The 22835-nt window shown below is 44.3% G+C and overlaps 1 protein-coding gene across 7 annotated transcripts in view; it reads right to left on the bottom strand.

Moving 5' to 3' along the window:
- Positions 1-22835, bottom strand: part of LOC129821226 (FERM, ARHGEF and pleckstrin domain-containing protein 1-like) — an 80811-nt gene that overhangs the window by 4908 nt on the left and 53068 nt on the right. Inside the window, exons 8-25 of one of the 7 annotated variants that reach the window (XM_055878637.1) lie at positions 22384-22531; positions 21878-21973; positions 21589-21755; positions 21315-21383; positions 16280-16376; positions 15830-16040; positions 10245-10435; positions 9801-9890; positions 5177-5310; positions 3980-4061; positions 3531-3768; positions 3277-3407; positions 2992-3060; positions 2449-2538; positions 2067-2149; positions 1579-1691; positions 977-1143; positions 145-290 (exon numbers count right to left, since the gene is read on the bottom strand). In XM_055878637.1, the coding sequence (XP_055734612.1) occupies positions 147-290; positions 977-1143; positions 1579-1691; positions 2067-2149; positions 2449-2538; positions 2992-3060; positions 3277-3407; positions 3531-3768; positions 3980-4061; positions 5177-5310; positions 9801-9890; positions 10245-10435; positions 15830-16040; positions 16280-16376; positions 21315-21383; positions 21589-21755; positions 21878-21973; positions 22384-22531 (2320 nt within the window). In that variant the 3' untranslated portion in view covers positions 145-146. The remainder of the gene's footprint in view (positions 1-144; positions 291-976; positions 1144-1578; positions 1692-2066; positions 2150-2448; positions 2539-2991; positions 3061-3276; positions 3408-3530; positions 3769-3979; positions 4062-5176; positions 5311-9800; positions 9891-10244; positions 10436-15829; positions 16041-16279; positions 16377-21314; positions 21384-21588; positions 21756-21877; positions 21974-22383; positions 22532-22835) is intronic. The other 6 variants (XM_055878631.1, XM_055878636.1, XM_055878633.1 and 3 more) reach the window with 6 other exon arrangements.

Genomic DNA, 22835 nt, shown 5'->3' with positions numbered 1-22835 from the left:
TCGTAGGTCTTTACAGGTGAAAAGTGTAACACAAAAGCGTTACACTTTTCACCAACGACCTCAAAGAAGATACAAGGTGCTAGTATATGACAGTAATGCTACAATGCGATGGGGAGGCCTCTCCTCTCTCCCTGGCTCCTTTACCTCTAGACTCCTGCAGGAATCACTAAAGGAGAGGCTGTGAACTCGATACCAGCAGATAAGAGACAGAGGCACTGGTCCCTGGCCACTGCTGGGCCCCGAGGGCCCCGAGAGGGAGGCCTCTGAGTCACTGACTGGACTAGGGTCCTCTACCACGGAGGACAGGCAGACGGACACACAGAAGAGACAGACAGAAAAGAGAGAGGGAGGGAGGGAGGAAAGGACAGAGACACAAAGACTGAGTAGGTGTAAACACACGCATGCACTGCAAGGGCTAAACACGGGGGGCGGGGGCGAGGGCGGGGGGACTAACGGTGAGTCCAGGCACGGCTCTGAAGGAGAGAAAAAAGGAGCGCAAAACCACACGAGACATCCACAGTAGAGATTAGATAAGAAAACCACACTGGAAGAGTTAGCCACAGAGGGCAAGATGAGAACAGTGTCCTTGCAGTGCACCCACCTCATGCTAAAGTCTGGTCTTGCTCTGGGCTCAGTATACAACTTAACAGAGAAAATAAATAGCTTGTAAGATGCCGTCTCAGCTGCACTGAGATGTGCTGTTCAAGACTGAAAAACGTCGATGACATCCTGCCGAGTGTCCTATGTAGCAGTTCACAGAACAGACAGTGCCAACAGCTTGGGGACAAAGCACTGAGGTAATCTAATGTCTAAATAGCACAGGACAGAGAGAGAGGGTGGCACGGGAGGACATTGTTCCCAGGGGAGAGAAGCACATTCAATAAGGAGAGGAAACAGATACACACTCAGATACATAGTGAGTGAGAGATGGGGGAGGGGAGGGCAGAGCAGGACAGGTTAGGACTGGTTGTGGTACCTCCACAGCTATGCTAAAGTCCACCATGGACACGCTGGTGTTCCTGTGCCAGCACACGTGCACCGTGGTGTTACCACGGTGAGGGGCCTGCCTCTCCAGGGAGGTGCGTGACGCCATCAGGTCGTCCTCAGACTCCGCCTCCGCACAGGAGTCCTCTGTTGTGGATTCTGGGAAATTCAGGAAGCGGTTAATTCCACATACACACGTTGACAACGTGGGAAGACGGATTCTACTGTAGAACCTGATGAGATAAATAGTAGCACAATACTTCATAGTGGCTAGGTTTATAAATACATGCAGACAGGATGTATGAAATCATTTGAAAAATTATTTCAATCAAGGCTTTATAAACCATCAATTTGAAGCATTGTATTTGAGCTATTCAAGCTCATTTCGGATGTATAGGTTGGCCCATTCTGCCTCTGAAGTTTCTGGAAGAGTACCAACTGTCTGTGCAATGAGTGAACAGTATGGTGAGAATTCAGCGATAACTCATTAACTCATGGGGTTGAAGATTCTCGATACACTACTAGTTGTTCCATATGGCAGGCCCAGTGCCCATGCTCTAAAGTCTGTGTACTGCAGTATCAGTGTCAACTTACTGTTATCAGTCAGACTTCTGGCCAGCAGGTCAGCTGTGTGGCCGTTGCTGGTCTCTGCTAAGTCAATGGCCATCTTAATGTCCTCCATCCACTTCTCCATCTCTGACAGGGAACTGGATGGGGGAAGGGGGGGGGAAAGAGAGAGAAAGAAAGAGAGAGAAATAGACAGAAAAAGTAATGCATTTTTTTCACCAGTGCTGGGCTTGACCTAATAAATATTTAATGCAGTTATTTTTATGACCAAGTGTGCTGTATAAATAATGAATGTGTCTTTGTGATTATACAAATGTCTCATTGTCAACTGAGGTGCTGAGGGGACCGGTTGCCTGCTGATTCACCAACCACTTTATTCTGAATACCGACCACTTTATTCATACCAGAGCAAACATGAAAACACACATCCCTGTACACATACTGTTGTCTGGCATCTGTTGAACGACTGACTACCCAATAGTCCAGCTCGTTCGGAGTTCGGACCACAGACTCACCTAGCTGCTACCACCACTGACTGACGTTGCCCAACCAGGGTGAAGGCGTGAGGCACACCCCACTCGTCCTCGCTCTCCCGGATCTGGGGACACACAGACACAGTCAGTCAACACATGGGGCATGAGAGGAACAAATCTGCTTGTGGGAGAGAGGGACTGCGTGTGTGTGAGAGAGAGAGAAAAAGGGGGACAGGGAGAGAGCAACAGAGGGGGAATTAAAGAGAGACACAGATGGTAGGGGAGTTACTGTGGCACAGCACGCTAGTTTATTTACAGCAAGTAATTACAAACTTGTGACAGCTACTGTACTCTACTGTGCTGCACTCCACGCCAGGGCACAAGAGGGGGGTTAAGAAAAGGTGAAAGAAGAGAGTCAACTTACTGTCATGTCATGGAGAGGGAGCTGCCCATGCACTTTGAACTGGTTGGTCGCCGTCATCCCTCGACTCGTATACAAGAGGACATCATTGAACTGTCACCAAAGAACAAGAGAACAGTGAAGGCAATCATTAACGGGTTATTAATAGCCACACCAACCTCATTTATTGACTTCACACAAAAAGAACACTGAACGATTGTTTGTGGCTCGGTGAATACATTGGCTCTGTTGGGCATACGCCTGTTTGCAACAGCACTAGATAACATTCAAGCTGTTTCTAACATGAATCATGATTCAGATGAGTCTTGGTCTCATTAGATGCCCTACAATAACGAATAGGGACACTGGCTCAAAAACAGTAAACAGCTGCGTAGAAAGATAAGGAAGCCGTCATCTTTGAGGCATTTTGTACAAAGTCATTCGTACTGAGGAGGTTAAACACCGGGCTCTACTTTCCATAGCCGTCTATCTTGTGAGATCACTCGACTGAATAATCTGTTTAATAACTCATTCAGGATGACACCTCAGATGCATTGCAGACATTACCAGGAAAAACATTCGTTGCTGGAGTCCTTTTCCAGACAGCTTGCTGAGACAGCCTAAGCGGATGAACTCCTGAAAAACACAACAAATTCCATCACAACATCTCAGGGAAAGATAAAAACTGATAAAAACAAATGACTTTTTCAAACTGGCTACTCTCACATACAAAATGTTGATAATGGATTGCGTCCAAAATGGCACCCTATTCCTTACATAGTGCACTGCTTTTGCACTATATAGGGAATAGGGTGCCTTCAGGGACGCATCCAGATCCCTACTTGAACTCACCCGCCCTGGAGTGACTAGACTGTCGATACCAATCAAATCCTTCTTAAGCTCCAGAAGCTTCTGGAAGTTCTCCATCTTGATCATGCTGCCGTGGAGTTGGGCCACCACCTCTGACACGTCCGCCAGCGCGGCTACGGGAGAGGACACAGCAACGCTCAGTATGTGATGTCATAGACCTCAACTGCACCAGGGGGGCTCCCTAAGCTAGCCCGGCCTCAGAGAGCCCCTGACGGCTACAGAACAGTAACAGTTACCTCTGCAGTCCCTGAAATCCACGTGTGTGGGGGGGTAGTGTTTGCACAGACGCTCCAGGATCTGCTTGTAATGCAAGAGGCGGTGCAGGGGCCTGAGGATGAACACGTTGAGAGGGATGTAGCACACCTTCTGCAGCTCAAAGTCCCGGACCAGCACCTCCAGCCGCCGGGAGCCCCGGCACGCCTTCTCCAGCTCAACCAGGGCCTCCGAGTGCTTCTGGAGGTGGGCGGTCAGCGGCTAGAATAGAGTAGGGTTGAGTAGAATAGATCTTTATTGGCCATTTGCACGCACACACACACACACACAACAGGCTACGGGGAGCACAGGGTCAGCTGCAAAACAATGCCCCTGGAGCAAGGGACGATAGTTTGTACAAGTCAGCATACATTGGTCATGGTGCAGATACAAAGTGAATTTGATATAAAGTGCAAGAAAAAGCTGCCAAAACCTTTAGGCCCTGTAGATTCTTCAGCATGACATCACCGATGCGCTGGTAATCTCCTTTGATGTGGGCATTGGAGCGCCCTTCCCTATAAAAAGATAAAACACTAGCAACTTCATCTCTCTGGAACAGTTTCATGCTATGCTGTGTGCTGAGAGATTTCTGCTGTGGACAGCAGAAGAATTTGAAGCACTTAAAGCCATATTTCATATTCATGTGAGCTCCAACACTCATGCAAGGACATTTAAATGGCGTTCAAGTGAAACGGGTGTCGTTTGACTGCACCGCTGAAAACCGCAAGCAGGTGTCTACCTTGAGCATGAATTGCAGTTGACAGCTAGATATAGCACCATGCAGACTGACCTTTCTCCATGCTCGTTCATTCAAAATATGAACCAATACGTTATGGAGAGGGTAGTACAAGCCCAAAGAGGACATTTAGAATGTTATGCCTTTGAGATTACAACCCCTCTTCACTGACAAAACCCTCTACCAGATCTAAATCAAAGGTCAACAGTCAGGAGAGGGCTAAAATAAGTCAACCCTACGTCACATTTGAATATGTAAAACGAAAAACAAGATAGCCAGCTACATGTATCTGTGCTCTGTATTCGGTCTGCTGATTTGCCTTTGGGGCTTTAGCCACGCCAGTGATCGGCCATGTTTTGAGAGAAAACACAGTCAGATCTTGCGTGGAGGTCTCTTTCGCTCTCGTTTGGTCTTGTAGTAAGTCTGGACATGTGATGCTGATCACTACAGCATGAAGTCTGTAGCAGTGACAGTCTGCCAGCCAGGGCTGTCTGTGCCACCATGGGGAGCTCTGATGTAAGGACCGCATTATTAAGAACAGCAGACAGTGGAAAAACCCACAGGCTAGGAGAAGTAGTGGCTTGATGCAGCGCGACTGTTGCCATAGCAACCCCAGCTCCCCAGGTCATCCACGGGAGGAGGTGCGTCTCTGCGATGAGGCCTCCCAGACTGAATGTCAATACCGCTCATTAGACAAAGACCAGGCCCCGGGATCAATGAGCCCAATTCACAATGACAAACCCCAACTGTGTTCTTATTCTAAGGGGACCTTACACAAAACGAGGCTAAGAGCACTGGCATTTTAAGAAAAATGACCTGAACTATAAAAGAGATGTATCATTATGATGGATTATAGTCATCCAGCGAGGTACAAGGCCTTTCATGCCATCTCACCACAGAGCCAGTCTCTGCTCCACCTCTCTGAGGAAGCCGGAGTGGAACTTGTACAGAGGGTCAAAGTTGGAGAAGATGGTGCTCTTCAGGGAGTCCGGCGCAGCTTCATCTTTACCCACCAAGTTCTGAAAAGACTGGGATGACACACACACACACACACACACACACACACACACACACACACACACACACACACACACACACACACACACACACACACACACACACACACACACACACACACACACACACACACACACACACACACACACACACACACATACAGAGAGAGAGAGAGAGTTCTGCATTAGAGCACACTCTTTATTGTGCAAATCGTGACATTCTCAATTGCCAGTAGCCAAAAGAGGACTTGCAATCTAATGAGGTGAAATGCAGTGTTTCTGGTGAATTAGGAGCCCATTTGCTTGGATTGCATTAGAATCTGCCTGATGTGCTGCTGCCAAAAGACCTCTGTGCTGTTGTTTAGCAACAATCACATTGGCCTCATGGCTTCCACCAAATCCTTTAACGACCTGTAGATGAATGGAGGAATCGACCTGGAGATGAATGGAGGAAATGGAGGAATCAATAGCCCATCATTCCTGACAAGACCCAGGGGGAGTCTATCATTAAAGGCTACCTGATCAGATTAAAAGGGAAGCTATAGCCTGATGTGGTTTGGGGTGGTGGAGTTGGAGGGTGGTTTAGCTGGTGTGCGTCCCATATGACACCTTATTCCCAATATAGTGCACTATATATATATATATATACGCCCATAGTGTTCTGGTCAAAAGTAATGCAAAAGTATTCACACCCCTTGACTTTATCCACATTTTGTTTGGTTACAAAGTGGGATTAAAATAGATTTAATTGACAACGATCTAGACACAATACTCTGTAATGTCAAAGTGGAAGAATTTATATATATTTTTAAATGAATGGATGATAAAAAAACAAATATATCTTAATTCGATAAGTATTTGACCCCCTGAGTCAATACATGTTAGAGTCACCTTTAGCGGTGATTACAGCTCTGAGTCTTTCTAGGTAAGTCTCTAACAGCTTTGACCACCTGAATTGTACAATAACTGCCCTTATTCTTTAAAAAAATTATTCAAACTCTGTCAAGTTGGTTGTTAATTATTGCCAGACAGCCATTTTCAAGTCTTATAGATTTTCAAGCTGATTTAAGTCAAAACTGTAACTAGGCCACTCAGGAACATTCAATGTCATCTTGGTAAGCAACTCCAGTTGCTTCAGTAAGTATTTACACCCCTTGACTTCAACATTTTATTGTGTTACAGCCTGAATTTAAAATATATTAATATATCATAATGTCAAAGTGGAGTGGAATGGTGTTTTTTGAATTTTTAACAAATTAATTAAAAATGAAAAGCTGAAATGTCTTAAATTAACCCCTTTGTTATGGCAAGCCTACATAAGTTCAGGAGTAAAAATTTGCTTAACAAGTCACATAATAAATTGGATGATCTTCGAATGACTACCTCATATCTGTTCTCCCACACACACAAAATGATCAGTCAAGCAGTGCATTTCAAACACAGATTCAACCACAAAGACCAAGGAGGTTTTCCAATGCCTCGCAAAGAAAGGCACCTCTTGCTAGATGGGTAAAAAATTATAATGCAGACATTGAATATCCCTTTGAGCATGGTGAAGTTATTAGTTACACTTTGGATGATGTATCAATACACCCAGTCACTACAAAGAAACAGGTGTCCTTCCTAACGCAGTGGCTGGAGAGGAAGGAAACCACTCAGGGATTTGGTGACTAATGGTGACTTTAAAACAGTTACAGAGTTTAATGGCTGTGATAGGAGAAAATTGAGGATGGATCAACAACATTGCAGTTACTCCACAAAACAAAAGAAATTTAAAAGAGTGAAAAAAGGGGAGCCTGTACAGACTAAAAATATTTTAAAACAAGCATCCTGTTTGCAACTAGCCACTAAAGTAATAGTGCAAAAAAATGTGGCAAACAATTCACTTTTGTGTTATGCGTTTTGGATTTGCCCAAACATTACTCAGAACCACTCTCCATAATTTCAAGCACAGTGGTGGCTGCATCATGTTTTGGGTATGCTTGTAATCATTAAGGAATTAGGAGTTTTACAGGATAACAAATAAATGAAATGACGCTAAGTACAGGCAAAATCCTAGAGGAAAACCTAGTTCAGTCCGCTTTCCACCGGACACTGGGACATCTATTCACCTTTCAGCTGGACAATAACTTAAAACACAAGGCCACATCTACACTGGAGTTGCTTACCAAGAAGACCGTGAATGTTCCTGAGTGGTTGAGTTACAGTTTTGACTTAAATCTGCTTGAAAATCTATGGCAAGACCTGAAAATGGTTGTCTAGCAATGATCAACAACCAATTTGACAGAGCTTGAAGAATTAAAAAAATAATAATAATGACAAATATTGTACCATCCAGTCTCTTAGAGACTTACTAAGAAAGACTCACAGCTGTAATCACTGCCAACGGTGATTCTGTCATGTATTGACTGGGGTGTGAATACTTATGTAAATGAGATATTTCTGTATTTTATTTTCAATACGTGTACAAAATGTCTAAAACATGTTATCACTTTTTCATTTTGGGGTATTGTGTGTAGATGGATGTGAAAAAATAATAAATTTAATCCATTTTGAATTCAGGGTGTAACAACAAAATGAGGAATAATTCAAGGGGCATGAATACTTTTTGAAGGCAGTGTATATTTGGCCTTGTATTTTAGGTAATTGTCCTGCTGAAAGGTGAATTTGTCTCCCAGTGTCTGTTGAAAAGCAGACAACCAGGTTTTCGCCTCTGCTTAGCTCCATTTAGTTTATTTTTATCCCAAAAAACGAACTAGTCCTTGCCTATGATAAGCATACCCATTACATGATGCAGCCACCACCATGCTTGAAAATATGAAGAGTGGTACTCAGTGATGTGTTGTGTTGGCCCCAAACATAATGTTTGTATTCAGCACAAAAAGTCAATTTATTTGGCACAGGATGCACGATTTGGAATATTTTTATTATGTACAGGCTTCCTTCGTTTCACTCTGTCATTTATGTTAAAATTGTGGAGTAACTACAATGTTATAGATCCATCCTCAGTGTTCTGTTTTAAACCACCATTGGCCTCATGGTGAAATACCCGAGTGGTTTCCTTTCTCTCCATCAACTGAGTTAGGAAGGACGCCTGTATCTTTGTGGTGACTGGGTGTATTGATACGCCATCCAAAGTGTAATTAATAACTTCACTACGCTCAAAAGGATATTCAACGTCAGATTGTTATTTTTTTTTTTACCCATCTACCAATAGGTGCCCTTCTTTGTGAGACATTGGAAAACATCCCTGGTTTTTGTGGTTTTGTGCGTAGGCCAGTGACACAAAATCTCAATTTAATACATTTTAAAATCAGGCTGTAAGACAACAAAATGTCAAAAAAAGTCAAGAGGTGTGAATACTGTATGAAGGCAGTGTAGAAAGGAGAGGAACAGGGTTTAGAGGAGGTAAAGCAGGGTGCTGCTGAAAGGCCTTGGGAAGCAGACAGCAGGCAGCAGCTGTTTCTCAGATGACTTAACAACACCAGCCAATGGGGGAGGGTGGAGAGGGGGAGGGAAAAAAATGAGAAAGAATGAGAAAGAAGAGAGACAAAGAGTGACCGTAAGAGAAAGAGGAGCCAAGACAAATGTTTATGAGAAGTGTAAAAGGCTTCTCTAAACATCAGAGAAGACAAGAAGCGGCGGCCGCCCATATAAACAGCGAGAGAAGAGAGTGGTTCTGCAGTCTCTGTTTCCACATCTGTGAACGCTGATACAACCAGATGATATTCACAGGGTGAATACTGAATTCTGACTTCATACTGCACAACTAAAACACTTGCCCCCCCCCCCCCCTTCCCCAAAAGACGTGTAAATATTGGACTATAAATTGTTGCTGTATTAAACGTATGCTAAAACGTTTATTTTATTCTACTGAGCCATTTACTTTATGTTCATATTATTATATTTTATAATGTCGTATTGCTGTTGCATTGTGGAGAAGGAACCTGCAAGTAAGAATTTCGTTGGATGGTGTATACCATGTGTGTCCCGTACATACGACTAATAAAACATGACACCTACACTCACAGCAACTTCCTTCACTGATTGCAATACACTGGAAGGAGATGTTCCTTTTTTTTTTTATATCCTGTTTTCTTTTGCGTCTCCCTTGAGACAAACAAAAAGGCGTCCATCTGTTTGTCTGTAGAGGCGGTGGGAGCCCAAAGGAAATGACTAAAATAGGATGGCAGCCCAACGTTAAGCAGGGACATTCAAGGCCGTGGATCTCATTGCACTGTATATTCACAGCCTTGGGTGAGATAAACAGATTAAGACATTTCATAGCAGTCTCAGAGTATTTTCCCCACCTGCCATAAAACATCTCCCACCCCCACCACCACTGCATGGATCCCTGTGTGTTTGCCATATGCTCTTTTGTAAAGCAGCTAGCCGGAATAATCAATGTTTTCTGCCCAGAGGACAGCATGGGAGAAAATAAACAAAAGATCAGTGTTGAGTCCCTGAGAGAGCGGAAAAATCTATCTGGTGATGGGCCTTACCACAGTCACGACCTCCAGGTCCTTCAAATAGGTCCTCTCTGTGGTCAGCAGCTCCTTGGCAATAAAGTAGGCCTTGTCAGTGGGGAATCTCTGTGAAAGGAAGAGGACAGAGTGTTTAACTGAGCAGAGACAACACAGTAAGCTGTAGACTGTGTCTTGGGTATTTTTCTCACATTTCGTGTCAACAATTCCAGTGCTAAGACATGTAGCCCAGTTACAGTACATCACATTTCGTACAGTGTTCACAGCACTGGTCCCTGTGGGTAGTTATTTAGGCCAGGTAATCTGGGTCCTCTGCTATTTTAGGTACTATGTGACTGTAGCCTCTTTGAAGCTGGATATGCTAACTGGAGATTTAAAACCACAATGACGTCCACACAGCAACTGACAACAATCCCTCTCTAGTTCTAATCATTTAACGGGGGCCCTCTCTGGACCACAAACCTTCCTCCGAACCTCGTCTTCATCGTCGGTGCGCACGCTTCCGGCATCGTTGAGCAGGGGGCTGGTAAGGGGGGAGGGCTGCCGACCGTCCGGACTGTGACCACAGAGCTCGACCGGCTTCTGACCGTTGACCATGCCCTGGGAGTTACCGGAGGAGGCGGAGAGATGAGGGCTGTTGGACACCACTCCTGCTGTAGCGAAGGAGAGGGGGGTGAGAAATGAGAAAGAGTTAGAGACGAACAAGTTAAATTACAGCCATATACATCTTATAGTATTGTCCCAGGGATAATAATGAGAGCTAAAATGGGGGATGTGCCTTGCCTGTAGCTAGTTACTGTAGCTACTTGCATCCAGACAAGAGTCACCCATGACTCACTCTGCTGCCCAGACAGCTCTAGTGCTCTTCTCTCTCTGTAATGTCTGCCATTTCAGTATGATACCATCAGGATTACGCTGCTGTTGGGTTGAATACAGTATTATGAATGACTGGAATCGCTTACCTAAATCAACTACACTGCCACTAGGATGTTCACTAGGGACACTTGATTGCATACTTGCCCACTACCGTCTCCTGTCCTCTGATAGCACCACGTTGGCATGGACAGAACAATGATTAAACCAGCAACATCTCTGGTGAACACCTTACAGACGCCACGATACTACATTCTACAATGGAGGGGACAGCTGTGACAACAAGCACCACGGGAATACCAAACACGGACTACATAAACACAGCCACGAGACACACACACAAATGAGTGTATATAAAAAAACACACTATAAACACACACGTACATTTAACAGAGCTATGCTACATCTACGACAGCACAGGAGGATGAGGATGGGACTAGCGTCTAAAAACGATCACGAGACAATGTCGGGGGGTGGGGTGGGGGGGGGGGTGGTCTTTATAAAAGAAGATTCCAGAGTCCCACTTCATAAAGGTCAACTTTATTGACACTAGTGCACAACCGTATACAAGGTTAAAAAGTGTAGAAAGTCTCCCGGGAAAGAGAAGAGCCGGTAAAATCAGTATCAGAGCCCAGTGAGTGTCAAAGCAACATCAACACGAGACCGTAGCAAACAGTGTGTGACGGAAGTGAGTAAGAGAGCGAGTGAGTGAGAGAAAGAGGGAAAGAGAAACAAGTCAAGTTGGAATTTACAACAAGCATATTCTGGGACTTGTCTAATAGTACCTGTAGGTGTCACAGTGCACAAAGCGCTTCCCAGAATAATCTCTCTATTGCAGTATTACTACGCATATAATACCACTTTACTAAAACTTTATTAAGACAGTCAGTTGCTTTAGAGGGAGCATACCGATTGTACACTCAAGCTATATTATACAAATCAATTGTGTCAATCGTAGGAGCAGCACAATCTGCAGAAGAAGCATTTTGTGTCCACTCGTTGTAAAATTGAACTTAAGTCGAAGTTTAATGGGTGAGCAGTAATCATCGTAACGTAATGCACATTGTCGTCTCAGATGGACCAAATTTTACCTTACTGCTGAAAATGCTACTGGCTTGTCTGATGTGAGTTATATCTGCCTGGTGAAATGTTACAGTAGGTAGGAGCGAGAGAGTGAGGTGAGGGTACATACATTGTGAAACAGCCAGGGCAAGAAAGCATCAACATCATGCCAGAGCCCTGGGTTAGCTTCTTGGACATGCAATGGAACCAAGCCCGCGGTCGAGACTAGCACACACACAAGCCTGGCCTATAGAGCCATGAGTTTAAGCCTGGCACACAATATATTACTATAGAGTAGGTGTAGTGAATGTGTTGGTATCGAATACAAATCATGACCCGAAATATCAGCCGTGTGCAACAGCCCAACGTCACAGAGCCATAAGACAGTGCTTGGTGTGCCTGACAGGGTTCTCCTTGCCTGCAGTGATCCAGTGACCAGCACTACTCTCCTACTGTTCCCTCTCACACTTAACCTGGAAGTCATCAATGAATCTGGTAAAAACAACATTGTGTTATTATTTACAGTTTATATTCATTTTGGACCATGTTAATAAATAGGACCAATATCATAAAATGACACAATAGATAATAAATACTATGTACACATGGATAAAGTCCAAGCTAAAAGCGTCTCAAAGATCCTAGACTAGCAGAAGCCCGTGGCATTGATGGATGAGCTGAGAGACTTTGAGAGGCTGCCCTTAAATTGCCTTTCAGACACATAACATGCAGCACATACTGAAACCTGCCTCCATGTTCCCCGCTTATTCCCTGCTTCCTGTCATCCTGAACAAAGTCCTTTCTCAATTCCCCAGTCCTACATTCTAGTTCTCTGTACTCTCTGCTGACAGTTACCGGGACCACTGCAGTAAAGGAGACCCAGTTTAACCCCTTTTTTCTTCACACAGTCAGTTACAGAACAGCAAAACATCAGGACAGTACAGGAACAGGTTAACATGCTTTCAGAGCAGGGAAATAGAGACAAGGTGAGATTTAACCCCTTAAGTGTTGCATGCTGACAGAACAGTGTTTCAAATTGGACAAGGAAATTCAAAAAAACAAACCAAAAAAAAAAGCATTGTGATATAAGGTCAATAAATCCTTAATCAAAATTATACACTGCAAACAAATGACAAGGAGAATGAAGCAAAAGAAAGAAAAAAAAATCGGGGACAGCAAGAAAAGAAATAAACACAAAAGTGCAGAGTAATTTTGTTAGGGAAAAATGGCTACCTTTGCAATGCTGGAGGAAAAGAACAAATCAGTGAGATAAGTATACCCCTGGAGTTCGCTGAACAATAGAGAATGACCGCTTACAAGAGATGTTTAGGGAGACAAGGAGAAGAAGAGATGCCAACAGTGGGCATCAGAGCCATATTATACCACCAACACCTGAGGTCTCTCACACACACACACACACACACACACACACACACACACACACACACACACACACACACACACTCTCTCTTAGGTCTAATAAAACATGCCTAAAACCACAGACAATTGCTTTTCTGGAAAACTAGTACTAGCACTGTCCAGTAGTACTAACTGGGTATGGATATCTGCTGGTATGTCAAGTCTTTAAAATAACGTTTCTTCGTTAAAACGGATGTTCGCCAGAACAAACTACGTCTATGAAAAATTATTGTGGCTCTGTTTGCATTATTATATATATATATATATATATATATATAACACCAGTCAACAGTAGTTAGCTGAATTTCAATCCGTTGAGCATTTGTACAGAACACAGGGTTACTGTAAACATAGTGAATATGAAATGAGGAGTTGGGACGTGCTGCAGGCGAACTGGAAGCTTTCTCAGCACTAAACAAAGACATGACCTACTTCTCTCACTACGGACACCAATTAGATATCGACCGCATGTACAGTACAAGCAAAACCCACGTCTATACTCAATACTATTGTGCCCTCCTAAGCAACTCCCTAAATATCAACAATTAATCACAGACATAGAACATGAACACAGAACATTACAGGAAACTGCCTGTCTGTCTCCTCTATCTCTAGACACAGTATACTCAACACGAACCAATCCATCACAAAAGTCTACAGTTACGATCATAACGATTACAAAAGCAATACAAGTGCATATACAGTACCGTATAAAACGTAAACCAACTCCCCCATCGACATGCTATCAAACAACAACATATTGTCAATTTACAGAATGGATGTTATATCAACGATGGGCGACTCCAGTCCTCGGGCTGGAGTGATGTCACACTTTTCTCCCCATCCCTAGCAAACACAGCTGATTCAACTAATTGCGTTCTAAACTGAAGATCATGATTAGTTGATTATTGGAGTCAGGTGTGTCAGCTGGGGCTGGGGCAAAACTGTTATACCAATCAGGCCCCCCCGAGAACTGGAGTTGCCCACCCCTGTGTTATATGAAGACACATGACGGCATTAGACAGAGCATTGGAACCATCCGACAATCAATAAACCCTACAATGCATCATCGTAGACGGAGTGTGAAACAATAATTCCCTCGACTTCATCCCAAACGTTCAGCTACAGAGCATCAGGGTGTTTGAAACCCTCACCGACCACTGCATTTCATTCATGCAGTGTTTGTTCAAAGGACTTGGCACTAGAAAACGATAATCTCTCTAATTCAGAACCACCTGGTGTGTGCAGACACCAATACAATCCGAGAAGACATGAAAGGTTAACCCCCTAAGGGTAGAAGAGAACAGAGAGAGCCTTCATCCCTCTCTCCCTCAGTTAAAGGGCAGAGCGACCCAATGGGAAAAAGAGTGTCAGGCTGGCTCATGGCTGAGTGTACTCTACTGTATACTCAGCACAGCGACAGAGGAGTGTGAAGGGGGTTAGTAGTGCCTTGACTTAAACCCTCCTAAGCAACATCTGTCCCTCCACACAAACTGGCATAGCTATCACCATCTACCACGCTAACCATCCCATCTCCTCTCAGACCCAAAGCTACCCTACCCTGCCTACAGGGCAGGTCTCTGGACTTCTTTTCTCAAGGCTAGCCTAACAGCTGAACACCTGAGCCCCGTCCTCGTCACTAAAATTAAGGCAGCCATCTTCCTCCAACTCCTCATCCAGCTGGAGGCTACCGAAGGAGTATTTGTTCCTGGGCATGGGGGAGGAGTTGACCCCCATGGCCATGGGGTTACCATAGGTCAGCGGGTGGCTGCTGGAGCTGCCCGTGGTGGTCTCGGTCTCCGAGTCACTGGACTCGGTGCCACTGCTGGTAGAGCCGTCAATCATCTGAACAGCCCCTATGTGGTCTACGCCACCCCGGCTGTACAGCTTCTGTAAGGGGCTGGGCTTGGGCTGGCCGGGGGCAGACAGGCCATTGGCCATCATGCGGCGCTCCAGAGCAGCCATGCGCTCGTTGCGGGAGACGACAGGTCGGGGATCGTGGGAGGGGGTGGAGGTGGCCTGCTGCGGGCTCAGGACGAAGGGGTCAGTGTCGGAACGGTTACGCATGTTGTGGAGCTTCTGTAAGTGTGGCGAGCGGGCCACGATGGGTGAGTAGCTGCCGTAGTGGGGCGGGGCCTGGCCCTCATCTCGGGGCCCGCCAGGGCCCCCCCGGGCGTTAAAGCCCCCGTGACCCGGGTCGTCCCAGCGCGGGAGCCGGGAGCCGTAGCCGTTCTGCTCGGCATGGCTGAGCGAACCTGTTCGGTGGAAGGTGCTCATAACGGGGCTTGACGTGGTGCTCTTAGAGCCTAACATATGACGGACCGTCAGGGGGCTGCTGCTACGCTGATCCCCAATACCACGACCCCCCAAATCCTCCATCATAGTGCTATGGAGAGGGCCACGTGGCGGACCACCGCCAAAGAACGTAGGGTTTCCCGACTCATCTAATGCACGGCTCATATTGAGGGGGGGTTTTGGGGTGGGAGGGGACTCCATGTACCGCATCCTACCCAGAGCGAGTTCTCGCTCGTTTATACTGCCACGGCGGGGGCCCGCCACCTCCTCCCCATAGCTTTCATTAGGGTGAGACCTAGTAACCCGGCCCTTGGCCATGTCGTATTCACTATCTATATCACTGCAGTCAATGTAGGGGATGGAGGAGCTGCTGCCCTTAGCACCCCGGGAGGCTGGACCTGTGTTCAGATGTTCTGGGTGGGGCTGCCTGGCTGGGCCTGGTTCTGCCCCGGGGCCTGGCCTGTCCTCGCTGTGTGCCCCATTCCTCTGGCTGGAGGGGCTGCCTCTGGTCCGCAGGGCCGATGGGTCTTCAGCGCTCACCAACACGGACTCCTTCCAGTGACGGCGTGGCGGAGAGTCCACTATGTCTCCTGGAGCACGGCTCACACTCTGTGGCGTACGGAGACGGGAGAAGAGAGAGAAAGAGAGGGCTAAAGGTTATATTTAACCGTTAAACAAGGAAATAGAGTTTTTATGTTATGGATTAGTTAGTTATTCATTCCACTCAATTATTAACACTGTTCTACGCACTATATTTTTCATGTTCTAATCTTCCTAGATGAAAACATGCTGGGTTGGCTAGCAGATAGATAGAGACGGTTCCACAAAGTGCCATTTAGTACACTAGCCTCTAAGGAGACACTGACTTCTTTTGGCACTTGAGGGCGGTGCGGGGAAGGCAGTGGAGACAGGCGGCTGCTGCTGTGCTGGACCCTACTGTGTTTCCTGAAGAGGAGACAGAAAGTGAACATGTTATACATCCGGTCTCTGTATAACTAGATATAAAAACACTACCATTAAGAAGCTCTATTTTAACAAACCAATGGTAAATCTAAGCGCTGGCGGTATACATGTATCGTAGGTCCGGGGGTGTGTCAGAATCGTTTTTGCTATTTTCACAGCCGTTATTATGAGCGCAATAGTTGGCGGTAGTGCGAAAGGGGTGGGTTTTGATGAATAAATAAGTTGGTGGTGTGACGAGGGCTTGGCCACTCATTGGCCAATCAAGGCGTTCCATAGCTTAATACTGCATAGGCGTTTGCTTCAAGTTCTGTAGGTTATTGACAGTTAACTCGGCTGGGGGCACGGAATATTCTCATCCTAGTCCATTGTGGATTGATACTACAGTTTATTAAATAGCATAGGCTACAGTAACAAGTGATAGCAACAGCAAAAAAAAAAAAATCCGGTGTTTGCTCAATAGGTTTGGAATGTTGACAGTCAACATTGTAATTGGCTTCAACTAGTATAGGTGTTTACGCATCGCATTTCTCCTCAAAAACAAAATACTAGGCTCCCATAAATGATAATGTATCTGTGAGGCATGTTCTCAATAAGCAAGATATAGCCTAGGCCTAGCTTTAATATGGCGTTATAGGACAGCACATTTTGAACATGTTTGGAGAAGTGCGTCTTTGTTAACTGGACAAGAGGCATTCTTTGGAAATGGGGATGGATGCAAACCGAATGGAGTGTGCACTGCCTGGTAGGCCAATGTGACTTGTGAATATTGAAAACGTAGGTCAGCAAAAATCTCACGAGTAGACCATTTAGAAAACTTTTATGAATAGGCTCCTTGGCTAATAATTGGCCAGGATGAGAATGAAACCAGACACATTGCTGTTAAACCAGCTTTCGTTATCGTAGGGTAAGGGTAGTCTACTAAAAGGAGTTATTTTTTAATCAAACGAAACGGAAAACAAGCCAATTGTTACAGGAAAATAACTTCAATGTCTCGAAATACGAATGTCACCGGGTTATCTAATCACTGGTTCCATGACGGGCATATAGCCTACATGGAGGGGATTTTAAGCACATCCAAAATAATAAGAGGAGCAGGCTAAAATAATGTAATAACCTACAGTTGAAGTTTACATACACTTAGGCTGGAGTCATTAAAACTAATTTTTCAGCCACTCCACAAATGTCTTGTTAACAAACTATAGTGTTGGGAAGTCAGTTAGGACATCTACTTTGTGCATGACAAGTAATTTTTTCAACAATTGTTTACAGACAGATTATTTCACTTATAATTCAATGTATCACAATTCCAGTGGGTTAGAAGTTTACATACACTAAGTTGACTGTGCCTTGAAACAGCTTGGAAAATTCCAGAAAATTATGTTATGGCTTTAGAAGCTTCTGATCGGCTAATTGACATAATCTGAGTTAATTGAAGGTGTACCTGTGGATGTATTTCAAGGCCTACCTTCAAACTCAGTGCCTCTTTGCTTGACATCATGGGAAAATCAAAAGAAAGTTGAACGTACTTTGGTGCGAAAAGTGCAAATCAATCCCAGAACAACAGCAAAGGACCTTGTGAAGATGCTGGAGGAAACAGGTACATAAGTATCTATATCCACTGTAAAACGAGTCCTATATCGACATAACCTGAAAGGCCGCTCAGAAAAGAAGAAGCCACTGCTCCAAAACTGCCATAGAAAAGCCAGACTACGGTTTGCAACTACACATGGGGACAAAGATCGTACTTTCTGGAGAAAAGTCCTCTGATCTGATGAATCAAAAATAGAATGTTTGGCCATAATGACCCTCGTTATGTTTACAGGAAAAAGGGGGAGGCTTGCAAGCCGAAGAACACCATCCCAACCGTGAACCACTTCACAAAATAGATAGCAACATGAGGGAGGAAAATGATGTGGATATACTGAAGCAACATCTCAAGACATCAGTCAAGAAGTGAAAGGTTGGTCGCAAATGGGTCTTCCAAATGGACAATGACTCCAAGCATACTTCCAAAGATGTGGCAAAATGGCTTAAGGACAACAAAGTCAAGGTATTGGAGTAGCCATCACAAAGCCCGAACCTCAATCCCATAGAAAATTTGTGGGCAAAACTGAAAAAGCGTGTGTGAGCAAACCTGACTCAGTTACATCAGCTCTGTCAGGAGGAATGGGACAAAATTCACCCAACTTCTTGCGGGAAGCTTGTGGAAGGCTACCCGAAACGTTTGACCCAAGTTAAACAATTGAAAGGCAATCTTACCAAATACTAATTGAGTGTATGCAAACTTCTGACCCACTGGGAATGTGATGAAAGAAATGAAAGCTGAAATAAATCATTCTCTCTGCTATTATTCTGACATTCCACATTGTTAGAATAAAGTGGTGATCCTAACTGACCTAAAACAGGGAATTTTTACCATGATTAAATGTCAGGAATTGTGAAAAACTGAGTTTAAATGTATTTGGCCAAGGTGTATGTATACTTCCGACTTCAACTGTATATGGATAAAAAGGGGATTTCCAGTCACTGTTTTGCTGCTGCCAAACTTGATAATTTAATAAAGCTTTGTTAATGAGGAGATGGGGATGCTATGCTTGGTTTTTAATCAAATGAAACAGGATTTTTAAGTTTCTAAATACGAGGTTTACGGGCACTAAAAGCACATCTCTCTTGTGCATATAGGTACTGTGTATCACGGCTGGATAGGCTGTGCTTCCGCTGTCAAAATCCTAACCAACCCCGTTACAGCAAAGACTGGTTGGTCTTCTTTTATTTTTGTTATCAGCTTCAACATTGCGGCTTCTATCGATGTAATTGTTGGCACAATTTCCAATCCCCCATATATATATATATTCTTTTTAATATATATTATTTTAAATATATATACAGTCCAGCTAAAGGTTTGGACACTACTCCTTCAAGGGTTTTTCTTAATTTTTTACTATTTTCTACATTGTAGAATAATGGTGAAGAAGACAAAACTATGAAATAACACATATGGAATCATGTAGTAACCAAAAAAGTATTATACAAATCAAAATATATTTTATATTTGAGATTCTTAAAAGTAGCCACCCTTTGCCTTGACGACAGCTTTGCACACTCTTGGCATTCTCTCAACCAGCCTCATGAGGTAGTCACCTGGAATGAATTTCAATTAACAGGTGTACCTTGTTAAAAGTTAATTTGTGGAATACCTTTCCTTCTTAATTCATTTGAGCCAAACACTTGTGTGGTGACAAGGTAGGGGTGGTATACAAATTTTACCTATTTGGTAAAAGACCAAGTCCATATTATGGCAAGAACAGCTCAAATAAGCAAAGAGAAATGACAGTCCATCATTACTTTAACACATGAAGGTCCGACAATCTGGAAAATGTCAAGAACTTTGAAAGTTTCTTCAAAAGCTTTGGTAAAACCGCAAAAACCATCAAGCGCTAGGATGAAACTGGCTTTCATGAGGACCGCCACAGGAGAGGAAGACCCAGGTTTACCTCTGCTGCAGAGGATAAGTTAATTATAGTTACCAGCCTCAGAAATTGCAGCCCAAATAAATGCTTCAGAGATCAAGTAACAGACACATCTCAACATCAACTGTTCAGAGGAGACTTTGTGAAATCAGGCTTTCATGGTCGAATTGCTGCAAAGAAACCACTACTAAAGGACACCAACAAGAAGAAGAGACTTGCTTGGGCCAAGAAACATGAGCAATGGACATTAGATTGGTGGAAGTCTGTCCTTTTGTCTGAGGAGTCCAAATTTGCGTTTTTTGGTTCCAGCCGCCGTGTCTTTGTGAGACGCAGAGTAGGTGACTGGATGATCTCCGCATGTGTGGTTCATTTAAGGACAAAAAATTGACGGCTGTGACATATAAATTGCAATATAGTTGGGAAGAGATTTTCGATGTTTTTGATGTACCGATTCCAAAACAACAGCCTCAAAGTCAACAGTGAAGAGGCGACTCAGGGATACTGGCCTTCTAGGAAGAGTTCCTTTGTCCAGTGTCTGTGTTCTTTTGCCCATCTTAATCTTTTATTTTTATTGACCAGTCTGATATATGGCTTTTCTTTGCAACTCTGCCTAGAAGGCCAGCATCCTGGAGTCGCCTCTTCACTGTTGACGTTGAGAGTGGTGTTTTGCGGGTACTATTTAATGAAGCTGCCAGTTGAGGACTTGTGAGGCGTCTGTTTCTCAAACTAGACACTAATGTACTTGTCCTCCTGCTCAGTTGTGTACCGGGTCCTCCCACTCCTCTTTCTATTCTGGTCAGTTTGCGCTGTTCTGTGAAGGGAGTAGTACGAGATCATCAGTTTCTTGGCAATGTCTCGCATGGAATAGCCTTCATTTCTCAGAACAAGAATAGACGGACGAGTTTCAGAAGAAAGGTCTTTGTTTCTGGCCATTTTGAGCCTGTAATCGAACCCACAAATGCTGATGCTCCAGATACTCAACTCATCTAAAGAAGACCAGTTTTATTGCTTCTTTAATCAGAACAACAATTTTCAGCTGTCCTAACATAATTTCAAAAGGGTTTTCTAATGATGATCAATTAGCCTTTTAAAATGATAAACTTGGATTAGCTAACACAACGTGCCATTGGAACACAGGAGTGATGGTTGCTGATAATGTTTATCTGTACGCCTATGTAGATATTCCATACAAAATCTGCCGTTTCCAGCTACAATAGTCATTTGTGAACCCAAACCTTTGAACGGTCGTGTATATATAAAATTCTATTGGTTTTGTATAATTGTTTCTGAAATATCCCCACCGGCGCACGTTTTTAAGAACACACCTCCGATATTGCCACCCATCCCACATCAGCGCAAGCGAGCTCATATAAGACAGGTAAATTACCAATCCTGGCACTAGGGTATGAAAATAGAAGAATTGACAATCGCGCTAGCTTAACGTCTTTACCTTTCAAAGGGAATCTTCTTAAACTCAGAATCCTTCACGTAATCAATCACCTGCTTCTGGGTCCGACCGCTGCAGTGAGAAAAGTAGCAAGGGAGATGATTGAGGTCAGTGAACTTACAGCAGAGCTGGAGCAGCTTTGTCCTGGTGACAGTTAGTAAATGAGATTCAGACTGAGGTACTGACTGGTTCTTTATCAAACCTGCTATATCCTGTGTCCTGAGAGTGTCTTATTATTGTGTGGCCCCAGGGGCCCTCGAGGGGCCAGCTTGTCTACCTGAATCTGAAGGAGGAGCCTCGGGTGAAGAGGACAGGCTTGGGCTTGGGTTTGGGCTCCTCGAAGAGGCGGAAGAAGGCGTGGTATTCCACACAGATCTTCCAGAAGACTTTACAGCAGTCCCGGCTACCCATCAGGAACTCCAGAGTGTCCTGGTAAGAGCTCTGCTGCAGGGTGGGACAGATATAGACGTAACACACATCAATGGAAAAACTCAGGGCTGAACGCCCTTATGCATTGGTAATGATTCTTATTTTAAATTCTTATAGTCTATGGCCAGATGACTTACGTTCAGGTCTGGTCTGAGCTTGATGAGAAACCGCTTCCTTTTGAAGCTCAATTTGCGCACTTTGGACCAGTTGAAGGCATTGATCTTGGTGTGTCCCTGCAGCCGATGTATAAGTTCACACAATGGTTTAACATGGCGTGTGACATGCAATAAAAATCAGCCTGTTCGTCTTCCTAATCCTGTCATCAAACATCAGCTCCACATTCCACAAATAGAACTAGCTAGCTCTTAATCCCAATAGATTTGTGAACAGAGAAACTGTCACATGTCAAAAGCCTGTCAACTCAATTCTACTTCAAAGAGCAATTGAAAAGCAGAACAGCTGCAAGCAAGTGTGGCATAACCAAGCTGGTTAATCATTTACACTACCAATCTGCTATTACACCATCCACATCAAACATTTGATCAAAACATCCTGTAAGTTTCTAATTATAAACAGCAGTCTACAAATCCTCTAACTCCATCCAGCTCTACTCTGTGTTGACCTGTAAAGTAGTGTCGGTCACCTGAAAGACCAGGACACCAGTGTGCGCCACGGCCAGGCTCAGCTTGCTGCCCTCGCGGTCCTTGGCAGGATGCAGTCTCACTCCGTACAGCTCCAGCCTGCGTGCCACCTCCAGTAACTGGTAGTCCGACTCTGCTGGCGTCTGACCCCTACAAGCACACAGATAGCAGCCTGCGTCAAGTCTCATAGGCCTCCAAGGATATGTCCCAAATGACACTCTATTCCCGTTATAGAGCCCTACTTTTGACGCAGTCTCACACAAGTCTCTTATAAGTTTCACAGTCACGGCATTGGTAGAGATGAGGTGGGATGCTTCAGAATTCCAGGGGTCAACAAACAGCTACATTTTACATCCATTTTGGGCTTCTGAACCTGGCTGCTCTAAACCAAGAACTGTACTTTAAATTGGAATAATATCTACCATCAAATACATATTCCTATATGTTCTGTAAG

This window comes from Salvelinus fontinalis, chromosome 23 (assembly GCF_029448725.1).
Source record: "Salvelinus fontinalis isolate EN_2023a chromosome 23, ASM2944872v1, whole genome shotgun sequence".
Classification (NCBI taxonomy): domain Eukaryota; kingdom Metazoa; phylum Chordata; class Actinopteri; order Salmoniformes; family Salmonidae; genus Salvelinus; species Salvelinus fontinalis.
The sequence above is the reverse complement of the archived record's forward strand: the minus strand, read 5'-3'. Positions and strand labels throughout refer to the sequence as shown.